General features: G+C 38.7%; 1 protein-coding gene across 3 annotated transcripts in view; it reads left to right on the top strand.

The window, feature by feature from the left end:
* The window catches only part of Vps13b (vacuolar protein sorting 13 homolog B), a 470084-nt gene that overhangs the window by 188641 nt on the left and 267380 nt on the right, over positions 1–14063 (top strand). For all 3 annotated transcript variants that reach the window (XM_041637454.1, XM_041637453.1, XM_041637452.1), the window contains exon 24: positions 10301–10521. In XM_041637454.1, the coding sequence (XP_041493388.1) occupies positions 10301–10521 (221 nt within the window). The remainder of the gene's footprint in view (positions 1–10300; positions 10522–14063) is intronic.

Here is a 14063-nt window from a genome sequence, read left to right as displayed (position 1 = left end):
GCTACTCCTGGGCCTGGGAGCTGCCCTGCATGTGGTCCATTGGTCAGTGTGAAATCTCGTTCCCAATCGGTACCAGAGTGGGCTTGTTCTCACTTCTCATTCTTAGTGCTAGGATTTTGTCTGCTTTCAGCCTGTGCAAGTCTTGAGGGTAATGTCACCTACCCTGTAATCTTATGTGTGTCGGACATTGCTCATGTGGCGTCACCCACCTCTGGCTCTTGCTCTATCTCTACTTCCTCATAGATCCCTGTAGAGTGGTGTGCGTGTGTCATGGGCTCTCGCTCTCTGCACTTTGTTCACTGCACATCTGTAGGTATAGAGCATGTCACCAGGAATCTTAGTCACTGTGTCCCTTTAACTGAGTAGTAGTATCAGGGTTTTACCCAGGCTTATGACCTGTCTACTCTCAGCTTTTTAACTACTTTAGTGGTATCATACATGGATTTTATTTCATGGACTGACCTTAAATCCAAACAGAATATGGTTTGTTATTCTCATAATATTGGTTCCTCTATTGTACTGGCACATTTTGCAAGCAGGTCTCTGTTGTGGGTTGCAGGTGTTTAGCTGGGTGAAACTGACTATAACATTTTTCTGAAATTGATGATTTCTCTGGTAGTGTGTGAGCACCTTTTAGCACCATGAACATGAATTAATATGGGTGATGCTTCTAGTTGGACACCACCTCGATTTTTCAGTGTTTGATGTCATAATAAGTTTTCCCTTCAGGTATAACCATCAGGCTGTGGAAAGTAACTAATAACTTTGGAATAGCTTGTGGTATTTGGTGGCTGTGTGTGTGTGTGGTATCTCTGAACCCTTTGTCCATCAACTCAACTAGATGTAATCAATTCCTTGCACTGGAGAATTTACTTGGTGACATAAAATGACTAGTTATGATCTCTTCTCTTCATTGTATATTGAGTCCATTTAGCTTCGTTTCATGTATGTATATATTTTAGGTATAGTTTCTATAATAGTAGGCTTTTCAAAAGGCCCTGTTTGTTGACCTCGCCCCCTCCATTTCCTCCTTTGCCTGCCCTCTCCTTTTCCTCCCCATCTTATTTTATATATATAACTCCATATATTTGTTATCCTATATTGTATTTTCTCCTTCCTTGGAAGTCCCCCCACCCCACCCCTTTTGAAAAACACACATCTATAGCATAAAATCTGACACTCAGATATAAGAGAAAACACGCAATGTTTGGTATTTTCTGCATCCCAGTTACCTCACTCAGAATGATTGCTTCATTTGCCTGAGTTTCCATTTTCTTAACAGCTGCATAATATTCCATCGTGTAACACTGCCACGTTTGAATTACCTGTTCACTAGTGATGGTGATGTAGACTGTTTCCAGTTTCTGGCTATTATGAATAGAGCAGCAGTGAACGTGGATGAGCTAGTATCTTTGGATTACATTGTAGAGTCCTTTGTGTATATACCCAAGAGTGCTGTAGCTGAATCTTATGGTAAATTGATTTTTTAGCACTTAAGGACTCTCCACAGGATTTCAACAGGGGCTATCCCAGTTTGCAGTCCTGCCCGCAGTGAACAGTCCAACTTGATTATGCTGGATGATCTTTTTCACGTGTTCATATTCAGATAGCAGGTGTTTTTATTGAGAAATTTTGCATTTCTATTCAAAAGGGATATTAGTTTATAATTTTCTTTCTTTGAGGGGGATGGGTCTTTGTATGGTTTTGGTATCAAGGTAATAGTGGCTTTGTGAAGAAAAATAGGAAATGTTCCTTCAGTTTCCATTTTGCTTAATTCAAGATGTCCTGTTGTTGTTCTAAGGTCGTGTAGCATTCTGCACTGAATTTGTCTGCTCTGATGTAAGCTGTGTCAGAATGAAGTTGTCCTTCTAGTGCCTTCTATTAGCTGAATTGTTGAACATAAATGGATTAAATTTGATTCTGTCTTAGAATGTTTTTCTTTTTCTATAGATTGTAATTGATAGTTTTACTGGGCATTGTATTCTGGACTGGCATCAGTAGTCTCTTAGAACTTGTTCACCCCTGCCCAGGACCTTCTGGCTATCTGAACTTTCATTGAAAAGCAAAGTTTTAACTCTCATGGGCCTGCCTTCATAACCTTCATAGGTAACTCTCTGAAGCTTTTAATACCCCCCCCCCATTAGTTTGCTATTTTGGTTATTTTGTGTCATGGGGAAATTCCTTTTTGATCTTACTTGGTGTTCTACATGTTTCTTGTACCTTGATAGTCACCTCTTTCTTCAGACTTTTTTTTTTTTATGACTTTGCTAGAAATATCTTCTATGTCTTTGTTCTGGGACTCTTCTTCTTCTATACCTTTAATTTGTAGGCTTGATCTTTACATAATCAATATTTCCTAAATATTTTATGCTTAGATTTATTTAGATTTAACCTCTTCTTTCACTTAGATATCCATGTTTTTCTACCTTCTTCTTAAGGCCTTAAATTCTCTCCTCCATGTCTTTAATCTCTTGCTGAAGCTTACCTCAGAGGCTTTTGTTTGACATCATAAGTTTTTCACTTCTAGCTTTCTTTTAGTTTGCATTTTCTTCTAAATTCTTTCATGTTTTGAACTATTTTCATTATTTCATTCAACTGCTCTGTATTTATGATCTTCTTTGAGGCATTTATTCATACCCTCTTTAAAGCTCTTAAGTATGTCTGTGACTGTGATTGGAAAGTCCTTGTCCTGTACCTCAACTTCATCGCTTCTCTCAATGTCTACCACAGTAGGGTTCCTGGACTCCAATGGAGCTATATTGTCCTGACTGTTTGTGTTTTTGCACTGGGATCTGATACAGGTACCTGGTCTAGTATTTGCAGGGTGGGTGAATATTTTGTTCTTTGGTAGCTGTTGTCCAGTCTTAGTCATAATCAAATGTAGAGGCTGCTAGATCTTTAAATCCCGGTGAAATGTGGGGCCCCCGGTAAACGTCATTCTGCTGATGTTTGAGGAGTCACAGAGGATTGAAGATGGGCTACCAGGAAAGGCTGAGTGGGACTGCCAGGAGGTACTAGGGATCCCTGACTCTTCACAAAGAGTATGATTCCCTAGGGGATGGGGTTTGGCTGGTAGTTTGGGGTATTTTTATAGTCCAAAGTAGAAATAAAAGAGGGTGACATCATTGAATATGCTATTTTCATGTTTCTAATGTGTTTACACCAAGTACCTATTGTGAGATGGCTGGAGCTGCGGTTCAGTTTTCAGTGTGTCCCTGATCTCTTAGATTGCCGCGCTTTCAGTTGCAAATTCATACCTCTTTGAAATTGAACATACTCGTTTCCAACAAAAGGTGAACTTGGAAAAGTTGGATGGTTTAATGCTTGATTGTACTAAATCGGTCAACACCTTGTTCATATTATTAGATTGTAAGATTAGAAATTAGGGTATTTGGATTACTGTATATTTTGTCTTAAGCCAAGAAGTAGAGAGCCTGTGTATGTTGTAGCTCAAGATTTGATGTTCAGTTCCCTGCCTTTCTTGAAATGAAAGTTGAGTTGAAAACTTCTTTTCTGGATTGGTGGTATGACATATTAAAAGGAGGCTTTTTAATTATCTTTTATATTATCTTTCTCTTGATAGAAGCCTTCTTTCCCTAGGATCTTTGACACAGTCATTCTTTCCTAATTAGGTATGACGTAGCAGCATGTAGTCTGTAGTTGCTTTTTCTTCCTTTTTTACCCCCTTTCACCATAATTCTTAACCTGATCTTAATTAATTTTGTTCCACCTGTGGTCCCTGTCTTACTCTCTGCTCAATTCCATCATTAGGATGGCGTGTGAAAGGATCTGAACTCACTATATATAGTACCTATAGTCTATACGACATTTTCACACAGCTCTTAGTAAACTTTTTTTGAAAGTTCATTGGTAATTCAAACAAATTCTTTAAGAGGCTTTCTAGAAGATTACAGTGTGATTAATGGGATGATGTGGAGGCTATCTCACGAGATATGCAAGGCTCTCTCTGTACTCACTTATGTTTGAGTTCATGACATGGGGCTCCATGCTGAAATGTTTCATCTGATTTCAGATGCAGTGGGAAGAGATGGTCTCAATCTGTGTAGGCTATTTGGGTCAAAATCAACATCTTGAGTTGCATTAGGGAGCACTTGCAGCCAACACCTCTGAGCAGATGGGTTTCTACCCTGTGCCCAGCAGAGGTTTGTTATTTCTTCTTTGAAAGAGCTGCCTGTGACTTTAATAAAATATTTTGACAGAAATGGAATATTGAGATCATTTGTAAGTTAAAACTTTGCTGTTGTTGGATTTAGTGACTTTCGTAGGACCTGATGTGGAAATTGTTGTGCATCTGTGTAAAATGCAAAGCCTCTTTTCCTTACTGCCCCTGTCGGTGTGTATGCATTGTTTCATGTGAGGAGCTGAAAACGGCTTCATAATCTTCTATCTGTTATGAGGATGGAGGAGAGTGTGCAGTTGTGAGGATGGAGGAGTGTGTGCAGTTGTGAGCATGGAGGAGTGTGTGCAGTTGTGAGCATGTTGGAGTGCTATGCAGTGTCTTCCCATTTCTTGTAGACTTCTTGATTTAATTCTTAAATTATGTATGCAAATAAAAATCTTTTGACTCCCAGAAAATAACTTCTAATTTCTTTTGATGATATTTTTAAATGTCTTGAAAATGACCAGACACATTTTACAAATGATGTCAAATTTTAGGCTTTTCCTGAGCCCAGACTAGGTTTTCAATCCTCGCACCTCAGCTTCCCATAAAATGAGATTATACGTCTGGGCTGTCACATCTTTTGTGGTGCTACTTTGAGCCACCTCAATCTGGCTGCCATGGCTGCTGCAGGCACTATTCTCTTGTTACTCACAATCAACCTCTTCAATCCTTTATTTCCCTAAGGGTTTGGTAGCTCTTAAATGCTAAAAGTGTATTCTTGCACCATCTACTTCACTCTAGCCTGTTCTGTATTTCTGAATGTCTAGAACATTACATTAGAACAAAAGCTAGTGTGACCAAACTAAATGCTTGCCTAGCTCCCTTATCACTTTGTAAAGAAAGCATTTTTTCTTGGTCATTAAGAAAAAGATAATTGTTGCACAAGTTCTAATTGGTCTTAATAAAGACCTTGAGCCAGATATCAGGGCAGATGTTGAAACATCTGAAAGAGAAAGGAGCAAGCTACAGACAGTTCTTACCTTGCCAACGCCATCAGAAAACAGGCCTGAACCCTGTCTCCTCCTGCCTGGTATTCCTCTCTCTGACAAGTCATGTCACTTCCTGTCTGTCTGTACTGACCTCCAGACCTCTATGGTTACCTCATGGCTAGCTCTGCCCTCTGATAATCAGGCAAGCTTTGTTAGAGCACAAACAAAATAACACCACAGGTCATTTTCTTCCTTTTTAATTTTTGTATTTTAAAGTCTTTGTAAACTGTGTTTGATACTATTGTGACACTTAATTTTAGGTTCACAACAAAATTAATTCACAATTGCAGAAATGTCTGATATAGTCCCTGCCCCTTCACTGACATGAATGCTATATTGGCTATAATTGATGGGCCTATTGAGGCATCTGTCTTTTGGGGATATATGTTTTGAAGTTGAGAGAAATGTATAATGACAATTTTCTTCCATTAACTTTTTATACATAGTATTTTCATTGCCCCCAGAATTCTCAGAACTACACTGAGAATTCTCTCTGCTTCTTTATCTGTTACAACAGCTGGCACTCAATGACCTTACTATTTATTGTCTCCTAGCTTTTCCTTCTTAGACCTGAGATAGTATGACATACAGTCTTTTCACGTCAGCTTCTTTACCTTGATAGTAAACAGTTAACATTTCTTCTGTGTGTTTTGATGGTTAATAGCTCCTTCCCTTTTCTATGCTAAGCTTACATTGTCTGTAGGACAATTTATCTGCTCATCAACCAGAAACATTATGATTACTTTGAAATAAGGGTAGTTTGTGAATAATACACTCACATATCTGTAATATTTTTATGTTAACTCCTTTGGATAATTGCAGAAGTGTGTGGTTGTTGTATCATGTATGCCATGTTTACTTTTGTAAGAAACTGTCAAAATGTCTTCAAAGGAGGTTTGTTATTTTTGTTTGCAGTGCAATGGAGCATTCCTCCTTCCGATGCATTGCATCCGCAGCACATCATGTTGTGGTTTGTCTTTCCAACAGCCATGGGATGCTTTCTCCTTGTCTTCAGTTGCATGTTCTTTGTGACATGTGATGTGAAGCTTAAATGCCATCTTTCTTGTTGTCAGTGATACCTTCTAAGGCTTTTACTTTCTGAATAGAATTTTATTCTTATTCAGTTCTAATAGTTTTGTGTTTGGAATTAGAATTCTTTTTTAGCTATCTCACTTAAATATTTTCTCCCAATCTATGCATTTGTTCTCAACTCTCAGATATTTCTTTATTCTTTAGGGCTGCATAACAATTTTAAGTTCATTGCAGCCACCTCATTGGCTCTTTTTCTCATGGACCTCTCCTTTGGGTTATTGCTGAAAAGGATCATCCTTTTTTTTTTTTCTTTTACCCTTTGATATTTTTCTTAGTTTTGTATATTACATTTAGTTATAAGCCATTTTGGATAATTTTGTGGCATGCATATATGCTGCTCATTTTTAACAATTTTTATAATTTATCTAATCTTCATATATTAAATATATTTTTAAGTTCATGGATTTGTATTATAATTTTTTTTTGTTTTTATATGCCAACTGCAGTTTCCCCTTCATCCTCTCCTCCCAGCCTTCCCTCCCCCATACACTTTTCCTCCCCTGTTTCTCTTCAGAAAAGGGTAGCCCTCCCATGGATATCTTCCAGCCATGGTTTATCAAGTGTTGGGACACTAGGCTTCTCTTCTACTCAGCCCAGACAAGGCAACCCAGGAGGTGTAAAGGTTGCCCAAAGCAGATAGCAGACTCAGGAGCAGCACCTGAACCCACTGTTAGGAGTCCCACAATAAGACCTGGCTACACAGCTAACAGATATGCAGAGTGCCTAGGTCAGTCCCGAGCAGGCTTCCCAGGTGTTCAGGAGCACAGGTTAGTGGATTTGTGGGTTTTCTTGTGGTGTCCATGAACCCTCTGGCTCCTACCATCTTTTCTTGCCATCTCCTGCAGGATTCCTCGAGCTGTGAGTCTCTGCATCTGTGTCTGTCAGTTGCTGGATGAGTCTTCTTTGATGACAGCTGAGCAACAACCTATGACTATAGCACATTATCATTAGGAATCATTTCGTTGACTCCCCCCTCCCCACCCCCCGGGGCATGTTTGGTTCTATCCTAGGTCTTTGGTTTCCTGCCTCTGAGTCCTGGCCATCAGGAGGAAGCTCCTTCTCTGAATCAGCCATTGTTTGGCCACTCCCACAATTTCTGTGTCACCTTTACCCCAGCACATCTTTTTATTTTTAATTTTTTTTAATTCTTTTTTTTTAAAAAGAAAACAAACTATCTTTTTTTTTCATTTTACATACCAATCCCAGTTCCTACTCCTTCCCCTCCTCCCTTTCCCCCCATCTACCCTCCAACCCCACCCCTCATCCATTCCTCAGATGGTACTGCACTTTGCTTTGTGGAAGGTCCAAGGTCCTCCTAACTATATGTAGGCAAGATATCCATCCAATAGAATAGGTTCCCAAAAAGCCAGTACCTGCAGTAGGGATAAATCTGGTGCCACTGCTAGTGGCACCTCAGTCTGCCCAGCCATAGAACTGTCACCCACATTCAGAGGGACTAGTTTGGATCTTTGCTGGTTTCTTCCCTGTCTGGCTGGAGTTGGTGAGCTCCCATTAGCTCAGGTAGACTGTTTCAGTGGTGTCCCCATCATGGTCTTGACCTCTTGACTCATATTCTCTCTCCTCCTACTCTTCAGCTGGACTTTGGGGCTCATCCCAGTGCTCCACTGCAGGTCTCTGCCTCTGCTTCCATCAGTTGCTGGGGATACTATCTATAAAGCAAAGGATATTGAGCCTATAGTCCATGATCCTTAGAAGCTAACTAGCAAGTTGATCCCTAAGTAAAACATACATAAATCTACCTGGAAAGAGGAAATAGACAAGTTCGCCTGACAAAATTGGGAGCATGGGGATGAGGGGAAAAGGAGGGTTGGAAAGAGGAGAGGAGAGGAAGAGGGGAGGGAGGAGGAAAACTTGAGGGAATGGGATAGTTGAGATGGAGGAAGGACAGAGATAAAAGCAAGGAAAGAGGTATTTTGATTGAGGGGGCCATTATGGGGCTAACAATAAGTCTGGCCCTAGAGAAATTCCTAGGAATCCACAAGGATTGACCCCAGCTAAGACTCTAAGCAATAGAGGAGAGGGTGCCCGAACTGGCTTTGCCCTGTTGTCAGACTGCTGATTATCTTAAATTTCACCATAGTACCTCAGCATAACTTGCAGACAGGACAAATTACAGGTTGAAGGATTTGTGGCCAGGTTGGTGTTCCAGTTCCTCCACTGGAAGTCTTGTCTGGTTAAAGGAGATGGCGAGTTGAGGTTCTGTGTACCCCTTTGCTAAGAGTCTGACCTAGGGTCACCCTCTTAGATTCCTGGGTGTTTCCATTGCACTGTGTTCTTAGTTCTTCTCAGAGATGCCCTCTCTCTCCCGCCACACTTGCCCCACCTTATCCCCATTCCCATCTTTACCCTCCAACCAACAGCAATGTCTGTTCTATTTTCCTTCACAGTGCGATTCATGGATCTCTGCTTGAGCCCTTCTGGTTACTTAGCTTCTCTGGGTCTGTGTATTATAGCATGACTCTCCTAATGACTTTATGGCTAATTCCTCTTATAAGTGAGTATATACCATGGTTGTCTTCCTGGGGCTATGCATTGTACCACAGTTCTCCGTTACAACTAATATTCACTTATGCGTGAATACATACTGTGTTTGTCTTTCTGGGTCTGGGTTCCTTCACCCAGGATATTCTTTTCTAGTTCCATCCATTTTCCTGCAGATTTCATGAGGTCATTGTTTTTAACAGCTGAGTAATACTCCATTGTGTAATTGTACCATATTTTTTTTCTCCATTCTTCTGTCGAGGAACATTTTGGTTGTTTCCAGTTTCTGGCTATTAAGAATAATGGTGCTATGAACATAGCTGAGCAAGTGTCCTTGTGGTATATTGGAGCATCCTTTGGTTATATGCCCAGGAGTGTTACAACTGGGTCCTAAATTTTTGAGAAACTATCATTGAATTCCAAATTAGCTGTATAAGTCCTCTCTCCCACCAGCAGTGGAGTGTTCCCCTTGCTCCACATCCTCACCAGCATGAGCTGTCATTTATGTTTTTGATCTTAGCCATTCTGACAGATATTAGATGGAATCTAAGAGTTGTTTTGTTTTTGGCAAAGAATGTTGAATAACTCCTTAGATGTTTTCTCGACTGTTTGAGATTCCTCATTTTTAATTGGATTATTTGGTTTGTTGCGGTCTAGGATCTTGAATGTTTTATATATTTTGGATATTAGTCCTCTGTCAGATGTGAGGTTGGTGAAGGTCTTTTCCCACTCTGTGGGCTGCCCTTTTGTCCTATTGACAGCATGCTTTGCTTTTCAGAAACATTTCAGTTTCATGAAGTTTCGTTTGTTAATTTTCAATCTTAGTGCCTGAGCAATTGGTGTTCTTTTCAGGAAGTAGTCTCCTGTGCCAGTGAGTTCATGGCGATCCCCCACTTTCTCTTATATCGGGTTTAGTGTAACTGGCTTTATGTTGATATCTTTGATCCACTTGGACTTGTTTTGTGCAGAGTGATAGATATTAATCGATTTGCATTCTTCTACATGCTGACATCCAGTAAGACCAGCACTATTTGTTGAAAATGCTTTCTTTTTTCTATTGTATAATTTTGACTTTTTTTTGTCAGAAATCATGACGATGAGTGTATGGATTTATTTGTAGCATGCCATGTAATTCTGCTGTGGGTTGCCACATACACAATAATAGATATATCATTTCCCTCACTCATTTCACAGCCAGATCTCCTGTCCATACAATGTCATTGCCCATCGTTAAATGCTGTCCATCCTAGAGTCTCCTCCAAATGCAGGAACATTTATATCCACCAAAGTGGGCAAAGAGGGTTTTGGGACTTCTGTTCTTCTTTTATCTCTTATATTTAATTCTGATCATATATTGTTTGTAATGTACACAATGAAGGGTATTGAAATATATCAATAGCATAAAATTAAATTGATTAAGTATTATGTAAATTGTTTATACCTGAATCTCTGGGGTCCCACCTTTGCTGTGTCAAGTGCATCATTTCAGATAGAAATGATAGATAATTCTGTTAATTCTCTTGTTCTCTTCCAGGTGATGCATTTCCTTGGACCATCAACTTGCATCATTTCAGCATATATACCCTTCTTGGAAAGCAAGTGACGCGCTCCCTAGTGGACCCTATGGGATGCACCTCTACTCTAGCGGTCACATCGCAAAAGCTGCTTCCTCCAGGCCCAGATGGGAGGCATTCTTTTGTTGTCTGTCTCCACGTTGACCTGGAGCCACTAGAGATAAAATGCTCTAATCCCCAGGTTGGTGCATTTGATTTATAAAAGCTAAGTGTCTTTAAAACATGTTCATTTGTTTTATCAAAGGACTTTTCTTCTGTTTTACTCTACCCCCCCCCCCCCCCTTTAAAATCTGGTCATCAACATTGTGGTGATTAGATTAAGAATGTCTTTGAAGTTCTGTCAAGTTTTATAATGAGAATGTATTGTGGATCAAAAAAATTCACTTTTTGGCTGGTAGAATAAAATCAGTTTTAGATGTAATGTTTTGAAATTCTGATGAACTTTTTTTTATATTTAACTGGAGGGTATACTAAAGCAAGCGTTCTACTGAAGTATAATTTTTAATCAGATTCTCACAAACTCTTTCCTCATATTGCTATTTAAATTAGAAAAGAACATTGTTTCTTATTAAAAGTTCTTGCTATTCCCATAACATTCCAGCTGTAATATGCCAATCATGTTATATTCAGCAGTTTTACCAACTACTATGAATTCATATCATCTTAGTTTCTGTAAATCATTAGTTAACATGAAATTTACATTTCTTAAAATTCAGTTACTATCATTTCATATATAAAACTTTCTTTTCAGTATGAGGCAGTTCTTTTCTTTTTTTTTTTTTTTTTTTTTTTGGTTTTTCGAGACAGGGTTTCTCTGTGGCTTTGGAGCCTGTCCTGGAACTAGCTCTGTAGACCAGGCTGGTCTCGAACTCACAGAGATCCGCCTGCCTCTGCCTCCCGAGTGCTGGGATTAAAGGCGTGCGCCACCACCGCCCGGCGAGGCAGTTCTTTTCTTTTCTGCCTGCTTATTTTTAAAATTTACTGACTTATTTATTTATTGGGGTGCACATACATGCCACGGCAAGAAGACAACTTATAGGAGCTGTTTCTGTCCTCGCACCATGTTGGTATGGAGAGGGAACTCAGGTTGTCAGTCCTGTTTGCAAGTGCCTTTATACAGCTTGCTGACACCCTCCCTGCTTTTCTGTGTTATATGCTATGTAATTTGGTTTCATGGCACGAACCTGGGAGAACTGGGTCTAAAAATGAGGCAGATTAAAGGCTCACGCAGTGGCCAATCTTACTCAGAGCATCAGACAATTTATACCTTGAGTAAAGTATACAATCACAAGGACAAGCCACAAAGTAGCAAAACCACGTTTTTCAGAGACATGAATAACAGCAGCTGAAGTAACTCTCTCCTGTGCACCACACCTGGGAGAAGCACACAAACATGTTCATTCTGAAAACAGTTCTCTGTTTTTGAGGAAACTGAGCTTACAAGACTTGTCTTGTTTTCTTTCCCAGCTTTCCATTACTATAACAATAACCTAGTAATGACAAAATAAAATATAACAATATGTAAAAATGAAAATGTTTGGTTTGTCGTGTTACCAAGAATAAGAGTCTGGTATTGTTTCAATTCCCAAACTCTGGAATTAGTTTCTTTTCTCTTCTTTAACCAGTCAGCTGTTTATTTGTTGCTCAGAGTTGAAACATAGGTAATTTGTACAAGCTTTCCCCTCTTCTATGCATCCTCCCTCCCTCTCTATCTCTTCCCCTCTCCCCTTTTATGAAACAAGGCATTTTTGTTTTTACCTTGCTTCCTTGGTCCTTGTAGAGACAGACTGCTGAGTGAATAACTGTTAAAATTGTTAGTGTGGGCATAGACCTCAGTGGGTATCTATGTAATGTTCCAGACCTTAGCAGCTTTCCATCTTGTGTTCGAGACCTCAGTATGTGTCCATCTTGTGTTCTATACCTTCATGGATATCCCATCATATTCTGGATCCCATTAGGTATCCATTTCATATTCTACACCCCAATGGCCATCCTATGATGTTCTAGAATGTTAGCAGGCACTGATTTCTTGTTCTAGATGTCATCCCTGCATAATTTCATCTCCACAGATGTCAAAGGAAAAGGAAATGGGGTTTCAAAGAAATATAACCAACTTTTGAGGATAGTTTTTTCGGATGGCTTAATGAGTAAAGGTATCCCAAACTTTTTTTTTTTTCTAACTGGGTAACTGAGTTTTTCATGTTCTAGTGGGCATCCCTTTCATGTTCTATATCTCAGTAGCCATCCATATCAAGTTCTATGTTCATAGCAGTTACTGGTTTCATTTTCTAGTTCTTAGTGGGTATCCATTTCATGGTAGATCTCACAGATAAGCTTCCATTCTTTACTGTATAATTTTCTTCATCTATTAATATTTAAAGAATGAAACTTTTTTATTTAGCCAGTAGTTCATAGTCAAATTTTCATTCCTAGTCATTTGTCCCCACACATAGTTCATAGAATGTTGCTTCACAGGTTCTAATCTTTCATTTATGTCTTAATTCAGTTTCACTAAAGTACACATAGCATTCAGTAAACTCTGTGTTTAAGTTACCCACTTAGAAAAAAAAAGTTTGGGATACCTTCACTCATTAAGCCATCCGAAAAAATATCCTCAAAAGTTGATTTCTTTGAAACTGCATTTCCTTTTCCTCAGATCTCTGTAGAGATGAAATTGCGCAGTGTGATTTTGTTCAGCTTGTTTCATTCGGCTCAATCATATTTTGATTGATTCATATTTTACCCATGTCAGTCCTCTTTATTGCTGATTCACATCTAGCTATTATGTGGTTTTGCTTCAATTTGTTCAGTGCTCGTTATTAAACATTTTAGGGTTTCCAATTTTGACCGATCACAGATAATGCTATAAATGTCACTTTTATGTTTCTGAAGACACCAGCTTTTGTTTTTAGGGATACTACTTGAAATGGCTGGATATTATAGTATATATATATATACATATATATATATATATATATATATATATATATATATATATTCTTTTTAAACTACCAAAGTGGATTTTAATTTTATATTCTCAGCATTAGAAAATCAAAGTTTCTGTTACTATGCAGTAATATTTAGAATGGTTAGCTAGACTTTTTAATAACACATTCTAATTTTGTTGTGATTTTAGTTCTCAATGCTTCAATTCAATTCTATGGTTGGAAAAATCATCATTTATCCTCAAAATGTTTACTTTATTTGGGAGGAGAAGCGATGTGCTAATAAGTTTTTCTTTGAAAAAAATTACATTTGAGATTTATGTCATTGTTTTCCAGGTTAGACATAATGTGCTTTTACATTGTTTAAGAAACATAAAGGTTGAAGGAATTAGAAATAGTAACAATAAAAACAGTATTGTGCCTCTTGAGTAAATAATCCTCAACCCTCAGGAGTAGGACTTATTTCCTTTGGTTAATGCTTCCCTTGCTAGACAGTTCTTATTCACAAAAAGAAAACCAATGATTCTCAAGGATTTGGGTTGCAGCAAAGTCGTTTAAGAGAAAAATCTCTCTTAAAGTCAATTAGAAAATGATTTGAAGTATTGTTTTTATGAAGTTTTTTTTAGTAGTTATAGCCATTGGATCATTTTAAAACAAGAAACATTCATGACCCAAAGTCTCAGAACTCCTTACACAAAGAGCAGTAGGACATGGTGTAGCACACCCAGCTTTGGCTAAGGAGGCATTGGCAGCAGGATTTCCATGCATCTGTTCTGCC

Source organism: Microtus oregoni, unplaced genomic scaffold, assembly GCF_018167655.1.
Source record: "Microtus oregoni isolate MIOR12 unplaced genomic scaffold, Mior012 000053F_ref0000044, whole genome shotgun sequence".
Taxonomy (NCBI): domain Eukaryota; kingdom Metazoa; phylum Chordata; class Mammalia; order Rodentia; family Cricetidae; genus Microtus; species Microtus oregoni.
This window is presented reverse-complemented; position numbering and strand designations above follow the sequence as displayed.